The 19319-nt window shown below is 48.6% G+C and overlaps 2 protein-coding genes across 4 annotated transcripts; one reads left to right on the top strand and one right to left on the bottom strand.

Annotated features, from left to right (window-relative positions):
- Window positions 1-148: 148 nt before the first annotated feature.
- Window positions 149-3091, bottom strand: LOC105699383 (rRNA-processing protein fyv7). 2 transcript variants are annotated; one of them, XM_012424308.2, is made up of 5 exons: window positions 2968-3091; window positions 2813-2892; window positions 955-2006; window positions 745-877; window positions 149-667 (listed from the first exon to the last, which is right to left on the bottom strand). In XM_012424308.2, the coding sequence occupies exons 3-5, from the start codon at window positions 1085-1087 to the stop codon at window positions 418-420; spliced, it is 516 nt and encodes a 171-aa protein (XP_012279731.1). In that variant the 5' UTR covers window positions 1088-2006; window positions 2813-2892; window positions 2968-3091; the 3' UTR covers window positions 149-417. The 2 variants fall into 2 exon arrangements, with proteins under 2 accessions (XP_012279731.1, XP_012279732.1); XM_012424309.2 differs by having other exon boundaries at window positions 2813-3085.
- A 2552-nt stretch (window positions 3092-5643) lies between these two features.
- Window positions 5644-19311, top strand: LOC105699382 (heat shock protein beta-1). 2 transcript variants are annotated; one of them, XM_012424305.2, is made up of 4 exons: window positions 5644-5964; window positions 11568-11681; window positions 12526-12715; window positions 18048-19311. In XM_012424305.2, exons 1-4 carry the CDS (start codon window positions 5777-5779, stop codon window positions 18240-18242), a joined length of 687 nt encoding a protein of 228 aa, XP_012279728.1. In that variant the 5' UTR covers window positions 5644-5776; the 3' UTR covers window positions 18243-19311. The 2 variants fall into 2 exon arrangements, with proteins under 2 accessions (XP_012279728.1, XP_012279730.1); XM_012424307.2 differs by lacking the exon at window positions 11568-11681 and having other exon boundaries at window positions 5777-5964.
- Window positions 19312-19319: the final 8 nt, after the last annotated feature.

The raw sequence follows: 19319 nt of genomic DNA, 5'->3' as shown, positions 1-19319 counted from the left end.
CCCCAATAGATCGTTCAGAAAGTCGTTGCACTGTTCATTGATCTGCACAATCTGCAGACATTGATGCAATAAAAAAATGTATGTTTACGATATAGTTGTTATTAAAATGTGCTGGACTCGGCGCTTTAAAATAGGATGTAACATCGACATGAAAGAACAATTTTATTTGACAATAATGTGTTAAGTCTTAAACAGGTGAAACTGTAAGCATTTTGGGTAAAAATTTAATAAGTATAGTGGGATCTGGTGATGTTAAACCGTGCGTGCAGATTCTTAGATTGATGTCTATTTCGGGTATAGACTAGAAGGAACTTAGGATAATGTGGAAAACCTTTTATTTTCCATTCACAAACTGGCCACGTAAATTGCTCTAAATGTCAGGTATTAAGCATCTGCTCGACGAGTGAAAGTTGTCTGTCAACTGACAGTCTGCTGGATTTTTTCAAGCAGCATTTCCAACCTGTCCTTCATGACTGGCTGGCCTTTTTTCGTCTTCTTGGACAGCTTCCTATAGGTCTGAAGTTTCTTCTCCCTGTATTTTTTCAATGCCTCTTCCTTCTCCTCTTTGGCCCGGAGTATCTCTTCTTTCCTCCTCTTCTTTTCCTCCTGCTTCTTTAAATATTCTTGCTTCGCAGCGAAAAACGCGCTGGGTTTCTTCTTCGACTGACTGAAAGATTACCTAAGTAAGACTACCGCATTCCATACATTTTTATGTGACGAAAGGTGATCGTTATTCCAGGATACCTTTGCCCTTTCGCCTCGGAATCACCTTCAAGACCGAGCGAAGGCTTCTTCTGAGCATCTGGACATTCTCTTTGAAGTTCCTTATAGTAATTACGTAAAACAGCCTTTTTCCTCCGCTCCTCCCATTGATTAACTGGAAAACATTGGAACAAGTAAATCCAACCTCTCCTAACCTAAACCAACCACATGCTCCAATCCTCTAATACTAACCTTTGAACTTGTTGCTGTATTTCTTCAACCTGTAAGTCTTCTTATCAAAAGGTTTCTTCCCTCCATCCTGTTTACCACCAACATTGCTCGCACTTTTATTATTACCATAATTATCCTTTCCCCGAGGCTTCATTGTTATTGACAGGAGGCGGCCATGACAGTTCCCCGGCTACCGGTTTCGACCATCCGCGTACAGATGGCGGTGACGCACGATTCGCGCGCGAACCGGCGTCATTTTGAAATTACGATTTCCCCGACGCTTCGCACCTTATACATACATTACAATTTTTCTTCGTGACATTCTCTTCTTACAACCGTTTCCTTCAACGTAGCCAATCTCAAGCGCCCTTACCACGTTTATATTGAATTAGATTCGATAAAGATTGCAGTCATACGGGATATATATACTCGTTTTCAGAGAACCCCTTACACGACAGCCTTTCTGTTCTCAGAGACCGTCTCTTAATTCCATTAGTAACGCAGCTCCGCCTACGCGCGGGGATAATAAAAGGAAGCCAAATAAAAGCATAGCTTATAAACGCGCGAGTGTGTTGCGTGCGCGTGAATGCGGCGCACTTGCACATCGAAAACTCCGTGCATGTGCGTCCGCAGCCGAGCGCCGATGTACAAATAGGTAACGACGACGGACCAATGTCACTGCCACGAATAACACACACGTAATACAACGACGAGACAGTCATTTCGCGCTGAATCAATTACGTAAGCGGCAACGAGCGCTCCTCTCGAGGCTGGCAACCTGCGGATTCCGCGGGATTAGCCGAGAGCCCTGGCGTGAAAAATTCGCCGAGGAACGGCTCATCTTCGGGGCAGGGTATTTCGATAAAAATACCCCCGTGGAAGAAGGCGTTGGATTCCCGCCACGGCCGGAAAAGAACCAAACCGAAAGTCCGCGAGGAGATAGCACCTTCGGCCTGCGTTCCTGGACTATTAATAGCCGAGGAAATCGCGAAACGTCTTCGCACCCGAGGCCGCATCCGATCCGCCGAAACGGGGAGCTCCTCTCGACATTTTCTCACGTCTTAATCTTCGACCTGAAAATGACACGACATTTCTTAGACTCAAAATAAAATTCACCGCATCTTTATAACGAATTAGACTAAATAATTAACAGGGTGAAAGCAGAATTCAGAAGTATTACAGTTAGAATAAATATAGTACGCATGTTCTGGGTGTAAGGAGCTATTTTCAACACACGTGGCGTGCGGCACGCCAAAAGAGCAGTTATCGGCCTATGAGGAACGAGCACCTAGTTAAGGGCTAACAGCGAGCAGGCTATTAGGAGAGATTCGTTTCAAAGTGGAGGACGTGCGAAACGAGTTCGCAACTCCCTTGGAAGAGCTCCCTCGAGATTCGCACGTACTCGTACGTGTATTACATGCACGGGGTCTACGTACACAAGGGTCCCGATTCCAAACTCGAGCGAGACCGCTTATGGTGCTCGGATACGCGCATAAGCGATACGTGCGTGAACTCCGTCGAGTGAATTCGAACCCACGCATGTGCTCACGCATAATAATGCCGAGGTTTCGCCTCACGTGAGGTGTTCCTTTCAGCGGGATAAGAGCGATCGAAACTTCCTACTTAGGATGGGATAAAAAGCGGAACGAAGATTTTCGGAATTTATTCCATTTTAATTCTCTCTCTAAAAAAAAAAAAAAAATGGCAGGAACGTTCGATGCAAATAGTAATGCCGTGCAATTGTACTTTGTCGCTCTTAACCCTTTCCCCGATGCGTCATGGGCCGAGGTCAGGTGAAGCTCTGCACCGAGCTCTTCTGACCCCGAGCAGGGTCAGAAGAAGTATCACGGGATGGATAAGCGGTCCAAAAGATACTCACGATCGAAATAACTCCGCGATACCTCGGTCCACCTCCGTGTCAACTCTCAGAACATCGGCTATGACATGTAGAAAGCATCTCTTGCAAGATAAGATTTTTTTCCTTAATTATTATTTCTGTTAATCACTCCTTAGCGAGTCTCTCGACTCCGTTACATGATATCCGACTTCCGCGTCTTCTAGAATTTTCGCGACATTTTTTGCTAGCTCAAGGCGCAGTCCGCCCACGTGGGCATTTTTTCGCGACATGCACGATCGTTGTCTTCGGCTCTTTTAGAGATGTTTAGAGAGCAGTGACAATTTTATGCGTAGTTCATGCGGACTTGGTCGTCCATCTAGGGACTGTTGTGACGCGTTTATCGATCAGCCGCCCTCCACGACGGTGACGTCATGAGATATTCGAGTTCTCCCACGCAGAGCCGGCAATACGGTAGCGCGAGGTTCTGCTCGTCGAAAAAGAAACAGGAAACCCGATGGACACGTCCCAGGCGGATTTGTCCCGGTCAGTACTTAGCTTGAGCATGCCTCTTGACGAGTTGCCGCACAGACGTGATGACTCTGTCAACGAGACCTGCAATGTTGATACAATATGGTTAAGAAATAATTTATACTTTACGCAATTAGGATCGATTGAGTTTGGTACCTCCATATAGGGGCAACCACGTGGTCGCTGACCACGTGGTTTTGACAGATGGCCGGGTAGATGCCATTAATATCGACGCAGCGTCTTTTGATTACAATCCACGGATGACAAGGACTCATTTATAGAGTAACCCGAGTTGACTCCGATAGACATTTTGGACGCCCAGATTCATCTCTCGGGGGCGATCCTAGGACCTATCTACAAACGACATAAGAGGCATCGCGACGCCACGTCACCCATTAAGTTCGCTCGCGAATGACGTCGCGAGTGTCCGAAATAGCGGCGGCATCATGCAGCGCAAGTTGGCCGCGTTATAGCGGGAAATCGCGATGTAAACACGCGGCTAATGCGAGTCCGAAACGTCAGTCGTGGCTTCGCCCCCGCGGATTCCATCGGGCCGACACGTAATCCCGGCTCTATTGGAAACGAAGTCAGATTTCCCGAAGGCCTTCGGACTGTCCTTCGACTCGATTTGGTATCCCAGAAGTATCCGCGACCTCTTCGCCGCGGAAGTCGCCGGTCTATCAATGCATTCCGGAGTGCACGCCTGGGATGTCTTCGCTCCTTGGCAGCGCGTCGATCAGTCTCTCGATAGAGCGGTCTGAAACGCAAAAAAGCGCAAATTGTACCAGGGAAAATCAATGAAGGGGTAATTAAAATCGTGGCGATGAGTCAACACCGAATTCGTCGAGCCTCGTTGACTCGTCGCGCTACTGATCTCTATTAACGAGCCACCCTCGAATCGAAATTGGGACTCGCTGATTCTCTGAAGCGCCTTGGGGCTTCGACTTCTAGGTCGGATCGAAGTCTCATCGAGGGTGGCTCGGGGGTAGCGTTCCGATTTACAATGTTACTTAAAGCGATCACAGGAGGCGGACGCCCTGGGTGGATATCTAGGGTACGTCCTTGCTGGCCATTTCTCGAATGCTCGCTAATCTTACGTACGAGGCGTACGTATGCATCCGCACGTACAGACAGAACAGACGAGAAGCGAGATATACGCTGGCAGCCGTTCAACTCGGATAAGCGAGCCGTGAATTTGATAGAATTTCTTTTGCAACCCCTCTTCACCTATTTGCGGCTATTTCGAAAGGTGGAGGTCCTTGAAAAAAAAAATGCATGCCATTAGTTTGGTGCATAATTAATGTTACACTGTGAGGTAAATACGAGAGAGCAAAGTGTGATATTAATTACACGTTAAGTTGAGCTTCGAAAAGGCGAGTTCATTCTGCGTCTTCATCTCGGCTGGACCGCGATGCTGCGCCGGGATAATATTTCTGGAATCTAAATTAAACTCCTCGCGTCAAGAGACGGCCGGCTGGAGGGTACTCCTCTTCCTTTCGTTTCGTTTTATTCGATCGACGGCGCCATCCCAGATACGTTCCACCAAATAGTCTCGTCGTTTGCCGGGACCTGATAAATAGGAAAAAAAAACAATAAGTGTTGCGGATCGCTGCTCGTTGCGATCGGGTGTCGCTCGGCTGATCGGCGCCTCCACGATGCACCCGATTGCATTCGTCAATAGACAAGAATGGCGGCTCTGTTTCGCTTCCGTCGCTGACCGCGCCGAGCAGTCGTTTTACTCCGACCAATATTCTCTAATTTCGCGTTTTTCCCTTGCCAATTCCGTCCTTGCTCGAAATTATCCTCAATAAATCGCTCCCAGAAAGAACGCGATCGCGCCGCCATCTTGGATCGCTAGTTGCGTCATTTTTCATTTTTTTCTCACCTCATACAAGTTTTCGGGGGGATTAAAGATTCCTATCAGACCGTATCAAGAAGGTAGATGATAAATCAAGTATCATGCGTCCAGGAGAAACCGTAGGATTAGCGCGAAAATTAAATGCCGGCGCCATGTAGCTCTTCTCGATGCTGCGCCGGCCGCCATCTTGGATGCCGGGGCACCCCGCGTTCCGCGTTCGTCCAGTGTTTTTCATCGTCAAGGTAATCAGGGAACACAATCACTCCCCGGAAATACTCTTGTAATTGAGGATTAGTAATCCAAACTCCCAGGAACAACGCGAATTCATGATGCAGAATTTGTCAAGGCTCGAATTTGAACCAGCCGCCCTCGCGCTCGCTCGGTTTCGTGAACGTTCCACGTTGCCGCGTCCGAGGGTAGCCGAGCGGAGCCGAAGTTGCGCGAACGCCCACGAGAGGCGCGCAGCTATTTAAAGGCGCGGCCGGCGAGCCGCGCTCATTCCCACCCGAGAGTTTGCGCAGTCAAGTCGCTCCAGTCAGGACCTCCGGCGAGCAGCAACCCACAGTGCTTAGACCCTGAAGGAACTTCTTAGTGCGCGAAGTGTCCCGAACCAGAGCAAGATGGCCGACAGTGGTATCAAGCGCAACATCCCGATCAAGCTCGGCGACTTCAGCGTCATCGACACCGAGTTCTCCAGCATCCGCGAGCGCTTCGACGCGGAGATGAGGAAGATGGAGGATGAGATGTCGCGTTTCCGCAGCGAGCTGATGAACCGCGAGAGCAACAACATCTTCAAGAGCACCACTAGGTACGACCCTGCTCTTTCCTCTCCCGGTAGAGTGCGTGTACTTGACGCTAGACTCTACACCCGGCGCCAGCCGGCGTTTCTTTTTGGCCTTCCGCCACTTTTCGCTGTACATTCGGCGACGCGTCCCCGAGCAACAAGTCTTCTGTGAATTATTTCTAACCTAGCAGCTCAATTATTCAGGAATGAATAAATAAGTTCTGACGCGAGTCGAGGCTGTAAAATTGAAGATGCGAGGTTCTTCCATAAATCAGGAAACGCGGTAGAGTTTTGCGCCAAATATATTAAATTTTACATACTCAGGGTCGATTGGCGCGTCGTCGAATTTTTTTTTTTCTCCCTCGAATTAATTTCTATCTGGCACTACAAAGCGGCACGATAGGAAGAACGAGTTGCCCGACTATATTGCGGATAAACTGGTTCAGGGATGACTGAGGGGAAGACGCAAAAATTGCAGGACAAAGGGCGACCGCTTGTGTCTATACAAATACCTGAAGGTTCTATTATCGGAGAGATTCTATAGTCGGTGCTCGGACCGGTCTAGAGAGGAGCGTGCATTAAGAAAAAATGCCATTTAAGCGAAGAAACGTTTTGTTACTTCAAAGAATAATTATTTCACCCCAATAAATTGGAATAAATTTAACACAATGGTTTTTCGAAATGGTGGCAATTTAAGTTTGACTGAAATAATTATTTTTTTAATTAACAACGTATTTCTTCGGCTCGATGGTAATTTTTCCTTTCAACGTGGAAAACGGACGGGGCAAGATATTAATTATTTACCATGAATTATTTTTAGGCAGTTGGAATTATTTTAGCTTTCTAGATCGCAGGATGTCTCGATTCGGTTCAGAGGTTATAGACGAGGAAGAGATTACTTAATTTCGAGAGATCTGGACTCAAAGTAACAGTCCTCCTAGAAACGCTATTACACGTGTGCGTGTAATAGCGTTTTGCGTATTGTAATTGGTCACCGAATCGACGTACTTCGAGGCGTGACTCAGAGGCTGAAATGAAATTCCAGCTAAAATCGTCCTTGGGGGGGATCGTATAAACGCGCGGAGGTATTGCGTAGCGGCTATGAATATCGAGAAACTCATTGAGACAACACGCATCTCGAAGATCTGGAAAAAAGGATTTCCATCCGGGAAGATCCAACGACTGCAGGGTTTTTCTCGACACCCTCCACCTCGAAAGTAGGCGCGCTCGTCTCGGGGTTTATTCTCGGAGCCGTATTTTTGGAGATTCCGTCAGTGCCGAGAGCACGCCAGGCTCGAAATTTCGAAAACCGAGGAGATTGCCCGAGGCTTTTGAACGGCTGTTCCGATTAAAAATGTACTTGCTTGGCTAAATCCCGCGGTGTAAACGGAAAAGGACCGAGGTCGGACTCGAAGAGTCGAGAAAGGTTCCCCCTTGGACTTGAGGCTCTCCTTTTCTTTTTCTTTTCTTCTTTTTCTTCCTCGCCAAGGCCAAGGCCAAACCGTGGGCCGCGGCGAGGAAGGGGAGTCCTCATTCACTTGGCGCCAGACGATGCGTATATACCCTAGGTTTACGTACATTATACCTAATTTCTACATTCTAGTACGTAGATGACGCGAAATCCAGGGCTTGAGAGCGTGGTCTCCGTGAGGGCTCTTTTTTTAACCCTCTGAAAGAGTTTCCGGAGGAAGCTGAGGCTCGTTTGCCTTCGACCAGGGGTTGGGGATCTCATCTCAACGGCTCGTGGTATCTTTTAGGGATTCTGTGTGGGGTTCATCTCGCCCTTGCGAGCCCCGGATCCGCTCTCCCTCCGCTACGTGACTCGCCTTTGTAGAACCGTTTTCTGCGGCCTCGCAAAACCCGCGGATTCATCCCGGCAGATGCGAGTCCCTGTCGGCGTGGAAAAGATTTACGAGCTAAGCGGCTAACCGACGCTTTCCTGTCCCGCGTCTCATTGGAGAGGCAAAAACGAGCGAGCGGAATTTTTTCTTCTTTTTTTTTTTCCTCACGAGCCGCGGTCGCGTTATGGCGCGAGTTCCACTTTCGACGGCGAACGACGTCTTCAAATCGCTTCCCGTTTCATCTAGGACTCTGAATGTCTCGAGAAACTTTTCAGGCCTCAAATTTGCATTTCAGGTCCGTACTGTCCCCTTCGTTTCGCCGGCGATATTCGCGTGACCCAGGGGACGCTCTTATTTCAGGAAAGCGGGCCAGCAGGGTGGCTCGTAAAGTCGATTCCATCTCGCTGGAACACCCGGCCCTCTGATTCGCAACCCCCTCGAGTCATAAATTAAAGCGAGAATATTGGGGCGGGACCCCTACCTTCCTTCCCTCGGGAGAATATCCCTGGATCGATGAATCGACGAACTTTTCCAAAATTGTATTATATTACGTCGAGGAGTAAATTAACGCAACTTTGCCATTTCACACTCTGACGTAACTTTGCCATTTAATTCTCGTTAATAATTCCTCACGCGTATACCTTGTCGGGTTATTAAGTCGTTATATTCTTGATTACGGTTAATACGGTCGATAAGGTCGAAGGTATTTATTTGTTTCGAGTTCCAATCGATTCCTCGATCTTACCCGCCGAGGTTTTGCTGACGTTTGACAGCTGCGGACCACGTGGCCGCGACCACGTGGTTTTGACAGATCGCTAGAAGGCTCCGCACCTAGTCAGCTGATCGAGTCCGCGGGTCGCATCCGTGCGAGCACGGAAAATCACCTCCGTCGGATGATCGCATATATGTACGTACATACCGTGTGCACGTAATGCATACATATGTATGTACCTTCCAGTTGAGCTTAGGTTCCTCCGATTTGCCAACGGCGCTCAGTTATTTTTCCGTCGTCGAAGCGTAAGGACGTACCTCGATTCCGGTCGTATTTTTAATAACATTATACTTGAAATAATTTAATATCGCTAACATCGGAGTCATGATCCTGGACGAGGACCTCTATCCACCGACGCACAAGACGGTGATTCGTTATTGGTAAGGGGGAATTACAAAAAGGGATTAATTACAAAAATCATTAACATTGCTTCATGCACCGCTTTTAAAGGCCTCCTGATTTTCCTGCCCAATTTTCCCCTTGTACAGGAAAAAAATCGATCTATCGATAGGTCGGATCGCATCAATCGGGAGGAAGGTCGAGCCTGGATCGACAGGAAATTGCGGAACCACTTGGGTGTAAACGAGTCACGGCCTAGACTTGAAATCTGCACAGAGGGAAGAGAAGTGTTGGACCGATAATGCAAATCGGGGGATTTTTAATTTTCTTTTTTTATCCGGCGAATCGGTGTCCGTTGGATAGACAAATTCCAGGGACAAGTGGGCCGGGACAAAAGACTCGGCCAATGGCACCGATTAGTCACTCTCTTAGCATTTCGAGGCCTGAAGAGAGACCGGCAATTGACTCGACGACCTCCTACGATCGGTCCCACGTATGCTTTCCTGTTGTACCTACGCTCACCGAGTCTCGTTTCCTTTTCCCGGGCCTACGCAACTTCGGTCGACTCTTCGGGGTATCCTTCTAGGTACTCTTCATGGCGCTCTTCATGGTTGCGGTCCCATCTAAAATTAGACCCAACCTCGGAATCCGTCTCCGGGTCTGCAAACTGACCAAATCGTCGGGAGAATATTTTTTCCCCTCTTTTTTTAACACGTCACGTAATTTCGTATTTCGTTAATTCAACGGGTAATCATTTGATTCATAATTATTCTTCGAATTACCCAAAACGTTTCTCTGCCACTATTCCAAGAAGTATTTCTCTAATTTCGATGACATTCTTTTTTTTTTTTCGTCGGGGTAGTTTTGTCGTGTCGTTTCTTCGTTTTTTTTTTTTCCTTTCGTCATTTCGTTTTCGTCGCTCTTCTCTCCTTTTCTTCATTTTAATCCGTATATGGGGCCAATCGCGAGTCGCATCTGTAGGATAGTGATTCATGCCGGGTCCCGAAATGTCGGAATCTGGATCGACCTTCCATTACGTATCTCTCGATGATCGAGTTTCGGTGTCAGTGTCGCCGACCATGCCAAATATGTCCACGGCTGGCTTATCCTTGCGAGCGCGATTACTCCGGACGACCTCGACGCGACTCCCGTCCCTGGCGAAACTCTGAGAACCCAAAGAGAGATCGTTAATTGCTCGTTTCGGCATTCCTTGTCCGCTCGATGGCTCGATATTTCCTAATTGCATAAGATGACACGAAAGCGTGGCACCCGAAGGGCCGACCGTTCCCGAAATTCCGACTTGGGTCCCTGGAGACATTTTCACGATTTTCATGATTTTCATAATTTTCTTAAAAAATTCGTACGCGTACCCTGGGGATAGTCCTTGTGCTCAGAATTTTTTGGAACCGATAGGAGTGGTCCTCGATCAAAAAGTTCAAGACCTCAAAACCGTAAAAATGACAATTTTCTAAATTATCCCATCGGTACCCCTCTAAGGGATATTTCTCCAATTAAAATAAAATAGTTTTAATACATTTCAGTACAAATCCGATAACGTCACTTTTCCGGCCCTCGTCCAGGGAAAGTCGCAGGGGCGCCGCGACGTCCGTCATCTCCGGCTACGGAATTCCGCAACGCGTCCTCGACACGCGAGTTGGCCGCGATTCGTCATTGATAACAGGCCAAGAGTAATCTCTTCCTCGTGGCTCCGAGAGGCCTCACGTGTCGTTGGCTCTTCTGGGCGAATTATCGATACCGGAAGTCCCGGTACCGCGGAATCAATTTCTCGAGGCTGTACGAGAAAAACCGCCGACGCCGACGCCGGAGGTCGCCGGACGGAAATAGGTCGGCGATTCGCTAGTTTTACCGCCCTTTGACGGGGGTCGAAGACCTCCCCGAAGAAGGTCCCGACTTCCGCTTATTTCGAGATGCATATAGAGGCCCCCCAATCCCCCCCCTCCTGCACGGTGTTAGCTTATTTATCGAGCGCTATAAATAAAATCGCAGAGCCCGCTTCGTCGCGGCTCGTTAGCGATCGACGCTAATTCGAGCTCCGAGAGAGAGGCGCTAACGAGACGCGCATCGAGCTTCTTTATTCCCCCAAGAGCATATATATATATTTACATGTTTATATATTCGGGTGTATCTCTCCGCCTCACTAATACCCTGCCTCAGGGTCGAGCTCGGGAGATTTTCAAGTTTTCCTTTAATTTTTTTCCTCTCTATCTAACCCTCCGTAACGCCACGTGACTCCGGCCACGTGGTCAAGTATCGATAATTTATCCGGGATGATTCGATGTATGTTTTTTCTTTTTTTTTTTTTATTATCCGGCCATATTCAACGCAACGATTAGTTTTCACGGCGACTCGTGAATTGCATACGGATTCCTGATTTATTTAATAGGTACGATTGTGCAAAGGGCTTTTGCATATGAAAATTCGTATAAATAGTAAATATCTTATTTCTTCTCCTGGCTCGATTGAAAATGGAGAAAAATGGATTATGGAGGGTTAATTAATCTTTTTTTTTTTTTTTCGTTTCTTCGCGGGTTTCGAACTAACCGACCGACTGATAACCGTCCGATATATCTATCTCTCTCTCTCTCTCCTTCCCTCCCGCTGCGTCCGCGTCTCTTGGCTGCATTCTGGCACCTCGGCGACACTAACCTCCCCAGCCGGCATCACACGAGCAGCAGCGAACACCGCACGACGACGTCTACGACGGGGGGTTGGGACCTGGGGGACTCCGCAGCACCCCCGAAAAGGTCCGCCTTCGACAGCTTCAAAAGGTGACACAGAGAATCTCCCTTCGCACCCTCTTCGTCACTTCTTTCTCCATCGCATCCGCCTCGCCTCTCCTCGTCCATCGGCAGACCACGTGGGGCCAGGGTGTTCCTGTATACATATTTGTTAACCATTATTTATTTTCACCGTACTTATTATTATTTTTAATAACTTCCAATCACGAATACGCGTGACTCTAGTCTCCTTTGAAAAGGTGCGTATTGTATTTTTTTGCCGTACTTCTGTATATATATATATTTTTTCCTTTATCAGGTTTATTAAATTAAAATCATGAATTCTACTCCGCGTACGTTGTTTAATTTTAAAAAAGAGCATACCGTTAGCGTGTCTCCGTACGTCTTTGACGTGGCCGTCCACGTGGGTCGTCCATTTAAATCGCCTACCCCTGCCCACGTGGCCTCCCTCGGTGTCGCCATTCGTTCCTTTGATCAGTCGCTCGAGTCTCATAGACGCATCGACGCATCGCCGGTGCATCGCCAGTGCATATATCTCGTCGCCATGCCTGTCTGTATGCAGCCCAGTAGTGAAGCATCCCCATAGAAGTCTCCCAGACGCACTCATTAGGCTCGGCGCACCTGGCACACCCATCTAGAGGCACATGTATAGACGTACATAGATATATTTACACATGTCTAGCGAGTAGTACCTAGGTAGTCCGTAGTCGCGTTAGAGTACACGTCGGTATATATACGTATATACCCACGTACCAATATATACGTATACACATACACAGGGTATACATACGTAGCTCGTCACGTAGCTCCCGGATAAGCATTTCGCGTTTATCAAAGGCTCGCCCTGAAAGGTCTCTTCTGGTTCCCTTTTCAGCACCACCACGCACCAGAAGTCCTCTCAGAACTCCTCCCTCAGCCCTCAGGACTCCCACACGTGGCTCGATGGACTCAACAGTCCTCTCATCCAGGACGAGGGGAACAGCAAGACGCTGAAGCTGCGGTTCGACGTCTCCCAGTACACGCCTGAGGAGATCGTCGTCAAGACTGTGGACAACAAACTCTTGGTGAGATTTTTTTTTTTTTTTAATATAACAATTTCTAATTTTAGAGCGAATTTAAGGAATGGCAGAAATGGGAAGGAGGCCCAGACAGACGGATGAAGAGTAATTTACCTCATATAGACTTCATATTCACGTTATATCGACTTTATGTTTACTTCATATCGACTTCGCGGTGCAGTCGGTCGATCGCATCGTCCCGGCTAATTTGACTTTCATTCGGTATCAATTTGAATGAATATCGTTAGCGGTCGATACGAGTCTAATGTACTCTCCACGTGGACATAAGTTAAACTGTCATATGCAAGATGTCATACATGCGGATGACACGGCGGGTATCGCATGCATAATGCGAAGACCGTCATCGTCTGTCTGGGGAGCTTTCTCTTTACTTATCTTTTTTTTCCCCCTTCTTTTTAACAATTTCTGCGCCTCCATATACGCGACGCGGGGGCGGATTCCGCGGCGTAATCGCGCGACCGGCCGTTACGCAACTTTGGCGAGATGCGTATCTGGGCCCGGGTTGCGAAACCGGAGACGTTTCCGCCGATGTTCCCCCCAAATTGCGGGGAATTGGGGCCGATTACGCGGCACCGGACGCGCTCCGCCGCGGAGGAAAGGGAGCGGAAACGGTGCGTCTTTAATTTTTCGATCCGACCTCACCCGGGAGGTCGGTTCTTTGCCGGGCGACGACGCGGCCGAGACTTCTTTCGCCCTGGCGATATCTCGAGGACTTTCGAGAAATCTAACCCCAGAAGTGGCGGCGCCTCGGGGAAGGTGCGGGGCCCCCGAAATAGACCACGACGAAAATACAATTCGTTCGCCCTCGCGTCGCGACCGGAATATAAGCGGCCGCATTGCGAGGCCGGCTAGACCAGCCGGAAAGACCGGCCCAATTGGAGAAGGCCTCGGCCACCGTGAAAATTGTCGTATTAACCCTTTCGCTACGACGGGTGACTATAGTCGCCGTACGTTTGGTCCAATATTGCCTGCACGGTCAGACGAATTTCGACCATATGTCGAAAAGGGTCCGTGTTCAAAGGGTTAAGCGGAAGAAGGAAAGCAGAAAAAAAAAGCGAATCTTCAGCTCTTCCAACGCGTACAAAGAACGTATGCAGTGTAAGAAATATAAGAAATGCAAGGACTAATCGATATTATGAAATTTCTCGAATGCGAGGGAGAATAGGAACGTCAGAGGAGCCGATTGGGAGATTTTGGCCGTTTTGAAAATTTGCATAACGAAGGAAAAAATTAATCAGCTCGAATGCAAGGTATGCCAGTGATGTCGTTATCAAAGCGAATTTAACGAGTACAACGAATACAAGAAATAATAGGAACGTCGTATTTGTCATGGTGCTCCCTTTTCCATCCTCTCCAGGGCAGCCCTGAAGAGAGAGAGGTGAATGGTACGTATCTCCCGGAAATGGAGCGATACCATCGCGTGGGTGCCAGGGTAAAGAAAGGACCCGATGTTCACCGTTATGCAAAGGAGAGCGAAGAGCCCCGGGTTATTGCACCTTAACCATCGGATAGGAGACCCGCGAGAGGCCTTTTTCTCGGGAGAGAGACAGGAAGAGAGAGGAAAGGAGAGAGAGAGCGAGAGGCCGTCTCTATCGACCGCAGGGCTCTCGGTTCTGCCAGGTCGGACAAAAAGGAAGCCCGAGACGCGGAGGGAAGGTTAACGACTTCCCCGAGGACTCTACCTGGCGATGGGATCGGAGTACTTGGCGCGGAGCCTCTACATCATCCTCCAGGGAGTGAACCGAGGGTAGCGACTCGTTAGAAACTTTACCGCGTGAATTTACAAGCCCCGAGGAAGGACGTTTAATTTTTCTTTTCTCTCATTTATTTATAGGAATTTTATTAAAATTGAGTTTTCATGGGTGGCGGATCTTCCTTGGGGCCTCCACGTGGACGTGGTGAAATTTCAAGCGATTCGGTGCGACCAGCTCGGAGGAGAGCTTCGCGAACGATCGCCTTAAGGGGGATGATCGGAGTCGGGGCGAGGTAGAGTCTCGCGCCAAGTGCATGGGATTACCGGACTGGATCGAATTATCGGCGGAATTATTGAGCCGAATGCGGCGCCTCGCAGCAGCCTTGAAGAAGGCCTCGAAGAGATTCCCTTCCTAGAGGGACTTTTATCTCGCCTCTTAAGGTCGCTTTGCGACACCGCGGAGCGAATCGTGGTCAAGGTCGACGAGGTTTAAATCGAGCTCCGCGCGGCCTTAATCCTCGAGTCGTCGAGACTCGATGCGACTCTGGCGGATCCCTCGACTCGTTTGCGTCCGAGATCCCATCCGATCGGTTCGACTCTTGAACCTCCCAGCGAAATGGAAGAGACCTGCCGATCGAACGAATCGAGGAAGAATAAAAAGAGGAAAGTCCGGGGAATAATTCCACGAGCCCGAAGAAACGAGTTCCCTGAGGAAGACCCGAGAACTTGGTTCCAGTTGGAGCCTTATCAAGACCCTCGGCGTGAGTCACGCTCGGCGTATCGATCCCCAGCTAGCCTGCGAAACGACCCCCCGCGAAGTCGGGCAAGAAGTGCCGAATTCCCCGACCTGGGGTCGGGATCAACTCCCAGGGGAAGATGGGACGATCTAGAGTTTCGGAGGGAAGAGCTCCTCGGGGAGGCGTTTATTCCTCCTGGGATAGGTTTACGGGCCTCGACGGACCGAGAGACCGCCAGTTGACGAGGAAAACGGGGCCATAGAGCAACTACGTTAAAACTAGGTTTATATTTAGTCCCTGAGTCAGGCTCTTCTCGACGAGCTTATTTCGGCGATATCGGGAGGAGGGATCATCTCGGGATTTCGAGGTCCGGTGGCCAGAGGGGTCCCGACGACTGCCAGGTGGGATGGATTACGGATCCCGTGGGGACCTCTTGAATTTCATTATTTTTCCCGAATTTCCCTCTCCGTACTTATATTATTTTTTTTTTCCAGCATACCTATGTGCAAAGAGAGGCGAGGTAAAGCGACACCTCTTCCCCTCGAGATATCCAGGTCGCCTTGAGTTACCTGGGGATGCCCTCGTCATCTAGGGTTACCCCTCATCTGGAATCCCTCGCGGTCTGGACTTTTGCGAGGGATCGATCTCGCGGATTTCCGCCTCCTATCTATCCGGGGACTGCGGCCGGTACTTTTATCCGTCGTCGATTTTTCATTACAAATCCGTATGACGTGGCGTACAGTCGGCGGTGTACCCTTTGCTCGGTACACACCATGGGTCGGGAAATTAGCTCACGGCCTTCCCCGGCGCGGAATTAGCCGGATTTGTTTAACCCACATGCGGATACTCGGCGGCTGATGTATTATATCAACATCTAGAGACTATCAATGCCCCGGAGAGGGGCGCGGCCGCGCGAAAAACGCACCGAGGGAGACGGGAGAGAGAGAGGGGACTAGTTAGCGGTTTACGTAACGCAATTAGCGTATCGCAAACCGCCACAAAGAAGTCCGACTAAACGGTGGACTGTGTTTGCCACTGGGCGCGGCCGAATATCCCGCACCTGCGTTTTCCTAGGAAACGCGTTAAGACGGTCCCGTCGACGGGAGCCACCCTGGTGGTGCGGAGTACAGAGGACACGAAATAGAAATATGTCGATAAAAGCGGCCGCAGTAATTTTTTATCGGAGCTAAATTCGTATTGTACTTCAAATTGATATGTGCGATGAATTTCGGGGATATGTTACTATCGGGGGTCCTGATAAGGGGTGGCCCACTCGGTCGGCTGGAAGGCGCCGATATCGATTTCGGAAGACCCCGAGCTGGCGCCACCGGGACGCGGTTTGCTTCCTCGACCTCGAGACATCTCGGCGAGCTCGCCACCCTTGCTCTTCCTCCTCGGCACCCTGGCCCGGTTTACCACCCCGAAGTGTCCCATTAGTCACCCACCAACGTAAACGACATGGCCGCGGCACCGTGACTCCGTAACCCAGTTTCGAAGGCCATCGTCTGGGTTTCTTTACGACATTGCCTCTGTACAATATGGGGATCGAATCGAATCGCTCTCCGATAATTCCCATGATAGCCAGAAATCGCGAGATATCGATATTACAATTTTTTTTTTTTTTTTTTTTTTTTAATAGTACCGACATGCAAAATCGCCGCCTGGGTTTCTTTACGACATTGCATCCGTACACGCGAATTGGATCGAATTACTCCGTGAACATTTCCACGAGAGCCAGAAATCGCGAGATATTGATATCAAATATTTTTTTTTGTTGTATTGTAAGCGATGATGAAAATCGGTCTTGCGAAAAAGGCAACTTCAAGAAGAGAACGGCGATTTATGAAGTCTCAATGTCGATGCCGACCTTTCAGTCGGCGGCTGCGCAAACATCGCTTCCGATACGTGGGCGTACCGGTCGGAATGGCCCCGATGATTCCCAAAGAGACCTGAAGAACCGAGAGAGAATACCTGAGCTATTCTCGGAAGAGACGATACCTCGATAAAAAAAATTTTTTTAATTGAATTTCGGAGTAAACCTGGAGGAGGTGCCTTTTTCGACTGGCGGGATGCGTCACCCTGAAGAAGACACCTGTTGCCTGTGGGGATTTATTTCATCCCCATCTTGGATCGGTTTCACGTGCCTCGAAGACTCCAAAACTAAAGAAGTGAAAAAAAAAAATCCTTAAGTAAAAAAAAAAAAATCGTTCGTACGAAAATTTGATATTTTAGTGGAGGCGCCTTTTTCGGCACGCCGGGGCCATCTCGGATCGGTTTTACAGGTCTCCCGATTCTCTCGGCCGATGTTTATAAGGCTATTTATAGTGATTTCGTAAGACACCTGGTTGCACCGCTGGCTCGAGTTATGCCAGTCTCGAAACCCTCTCTCGGGCCTTCCACGCACTTTTCCGCGCCGACTTCCCGGCGACCGCATTTGGGTCGCCGCCGATTCGATCATGCTCGCATTAATAATGCAAACTGCGACCCGATTGTAGGGACCACGCCAGCGGAATGTGCACGCAAAGGGTCGGCCACTCATCGATCCCGACTCGGCTTTATCAAAAGGTTCCCCTAGATTTCTCTAACTTGACCCCTTGCGTGGGAACGCATTAAATCGCCCCATAACTTAAAAAAGAAAAAAATAAGTTCCCGTCTTGTGGATTATTTACTTTATGTAAATAAAAAAAATAGTGTCTTATCTACGTTTCAATTCCGGACGTTTGGGCGAATATCGCCTGGCCGCCCTGGGGAATTTCGCCCATACGTCGGGTTGGCTCGGTACACTTGACTAGCTTATAAGGCTTATATGAAATTATATTAATTATTAATGGAGTTGATGAATCTAATTAGTAGCGACGCGTCTAACGAGAGATTTAAATTTTTCCAGGTCCATGCCAAGCACGAGGAGAAGACGGAGACCAAGTCGGTGTACAGAGAGTACAACCGGGAGTTCTTGCTGCCGAAGGGGACGAATCCTGAGAGCATCAAGTCCTCTCTGAGCAAAGATGGGGTCCTGACGGTGGAGGCTCCCCTGCCGGCCATCGGCTCCGGGGAGAAGCTCATCCCGATCGCGCACACATAAGGACCCTAGGTCCTGTCGAAATTCTCCTTTCCCCATCCTTCCTCCAGAATGCCGCACTCGAGGAAAAGAAAAAAGTCAACCCGGTTAAATTAACGATGAGCAAGACCTAACGCTAGAAAAACCCTTAAGTTCCAAAACTACCGAACAAATAGGAAATTCGATTTCCTCGGAAATTCTCTTCGTAATCGACGGAAGAAAAGTTATTAAAAATTATTAACGCAGTCGGGCCAATTTAACGGAGATATCGTGATATCTTGGCTTAATCCGAAATATGGAGAGCGTTTAATTATCCGGGATTCTGACTTTTTTTTTTTTCCCCCGAGCGGGGATAATCGATCGCGTGGATCGCCGTCTTCGAGGACCTTCGTCAGGAGCTTCGCAGCGCTTCGACCAGAATTCGGCATAATTTCGGGCGACCATGGGCCAGACTCCTGGTTGCACTCTTCCTCGAGGAGGATGTTCCCGAAGAGACCGGAGAGGATCCCTCGACGGTCAGGGGTGCGACCCAGGATGCGGCCGGGCGATGATATTTTTGTACGCTGCAATAGAGAAAATGGATTTATTTGCCGTTAAGGAGAGAGAAAAAAAAAATAATAAGAAGAAACAAAATACATTTTCGTTTTCCTTGCCGGAGTTCTTGGCTCGCACTTTTCGCGGCCTGAGCGCACAATCGAAAGTACTTTGTAACTCGGCGACATCAGTCCTTCGAGATTTACTCCAGCGAGAGGAGTTAATTTGTATCGTACTTTGTATTGTACTTTGTACCCGCGCATGTTGAAAGTCATCAATTAATTCGTTAATCAACGGAGAACGTGAGACGCCTAACGGACGGTCGAATGGGAAAGGATTATTTGTAAAACGGTAACTTATGTACGTGTTAGATTAGGTGTACACGTTAAAAGACTAAACAAAAACACGATGCCTAGCATATGTAAGCATTATATTATTAATATTATTTATGAATATTTTAATATTCTCGAGGAGAGAAAGAGCGCGCGCATATGTTTAAAAAGGATACGCAGGAGAGCTGGACGATATTAAATAAAAAGTCTACTTGTATATCAAGGGTTCCTGGAT

This window comes from Orussus abietinus, unplaced genomic scaffold (genome assembly GCF_000612105.2).
Source record: "Orussus abietinus isolate OABI.00-Male unplaced genomic scaffold, Oabi_2.0 scaffold8, whole genome shotgun sequence".
NCBI lineage: Eukaryota > Metazoa > Arthropoda > Insecta > Hymenoptera > Orussidae > Orussus > Orussus abietinus.
Note: the sequence above shows the minus strand (reverse complement) of the source record. Positions and strands in the feature narration are given on the sequence as shown.

Coding starts and splice junctions, on each gene's coding strand:
- LOC105699382 (XM_012424305.2), top strand. CDS start 5,777: ATGGCCGACAGTGGTATCAAGCGCAACATCCCGATCAAGCTCGGCGAC. Junction 5,965..11,567: donor ATCTTCAAGAGCACCACTAG/GTACGACCCTGC, acceptor TAACCTCCCCAG/CCGGCATCACACGAGCAGCA. Junction 12,716..18,047: donor CTGTGGACAACAAACTCTTG/GTGAGATTTTTT, acceptor AAATTTTTCCAG/GTCCATGCCAAGCACGAGGA.
- LOC105699383 (XM_012424308.2), bottom strand. CDS start 1,087: ATGAAGCCTCGGGGAAAGGATAATTATGGTAATAATAAAAGTGCGAGC. Junction 878..954: donor ATACAGCAACAAGTTCAAAG/GTTAGTATTAGA, acceptor AATGTTTTCCAG/TTAATCAATGGGAGGAGCGG. Junction 668..744: donor TCCGAGGCGAAAGGGCAAAG/GTATCCTGGAAT, acceptor GTAATCTTTCAG/TCAGTCGAAGAAGAAACCCA.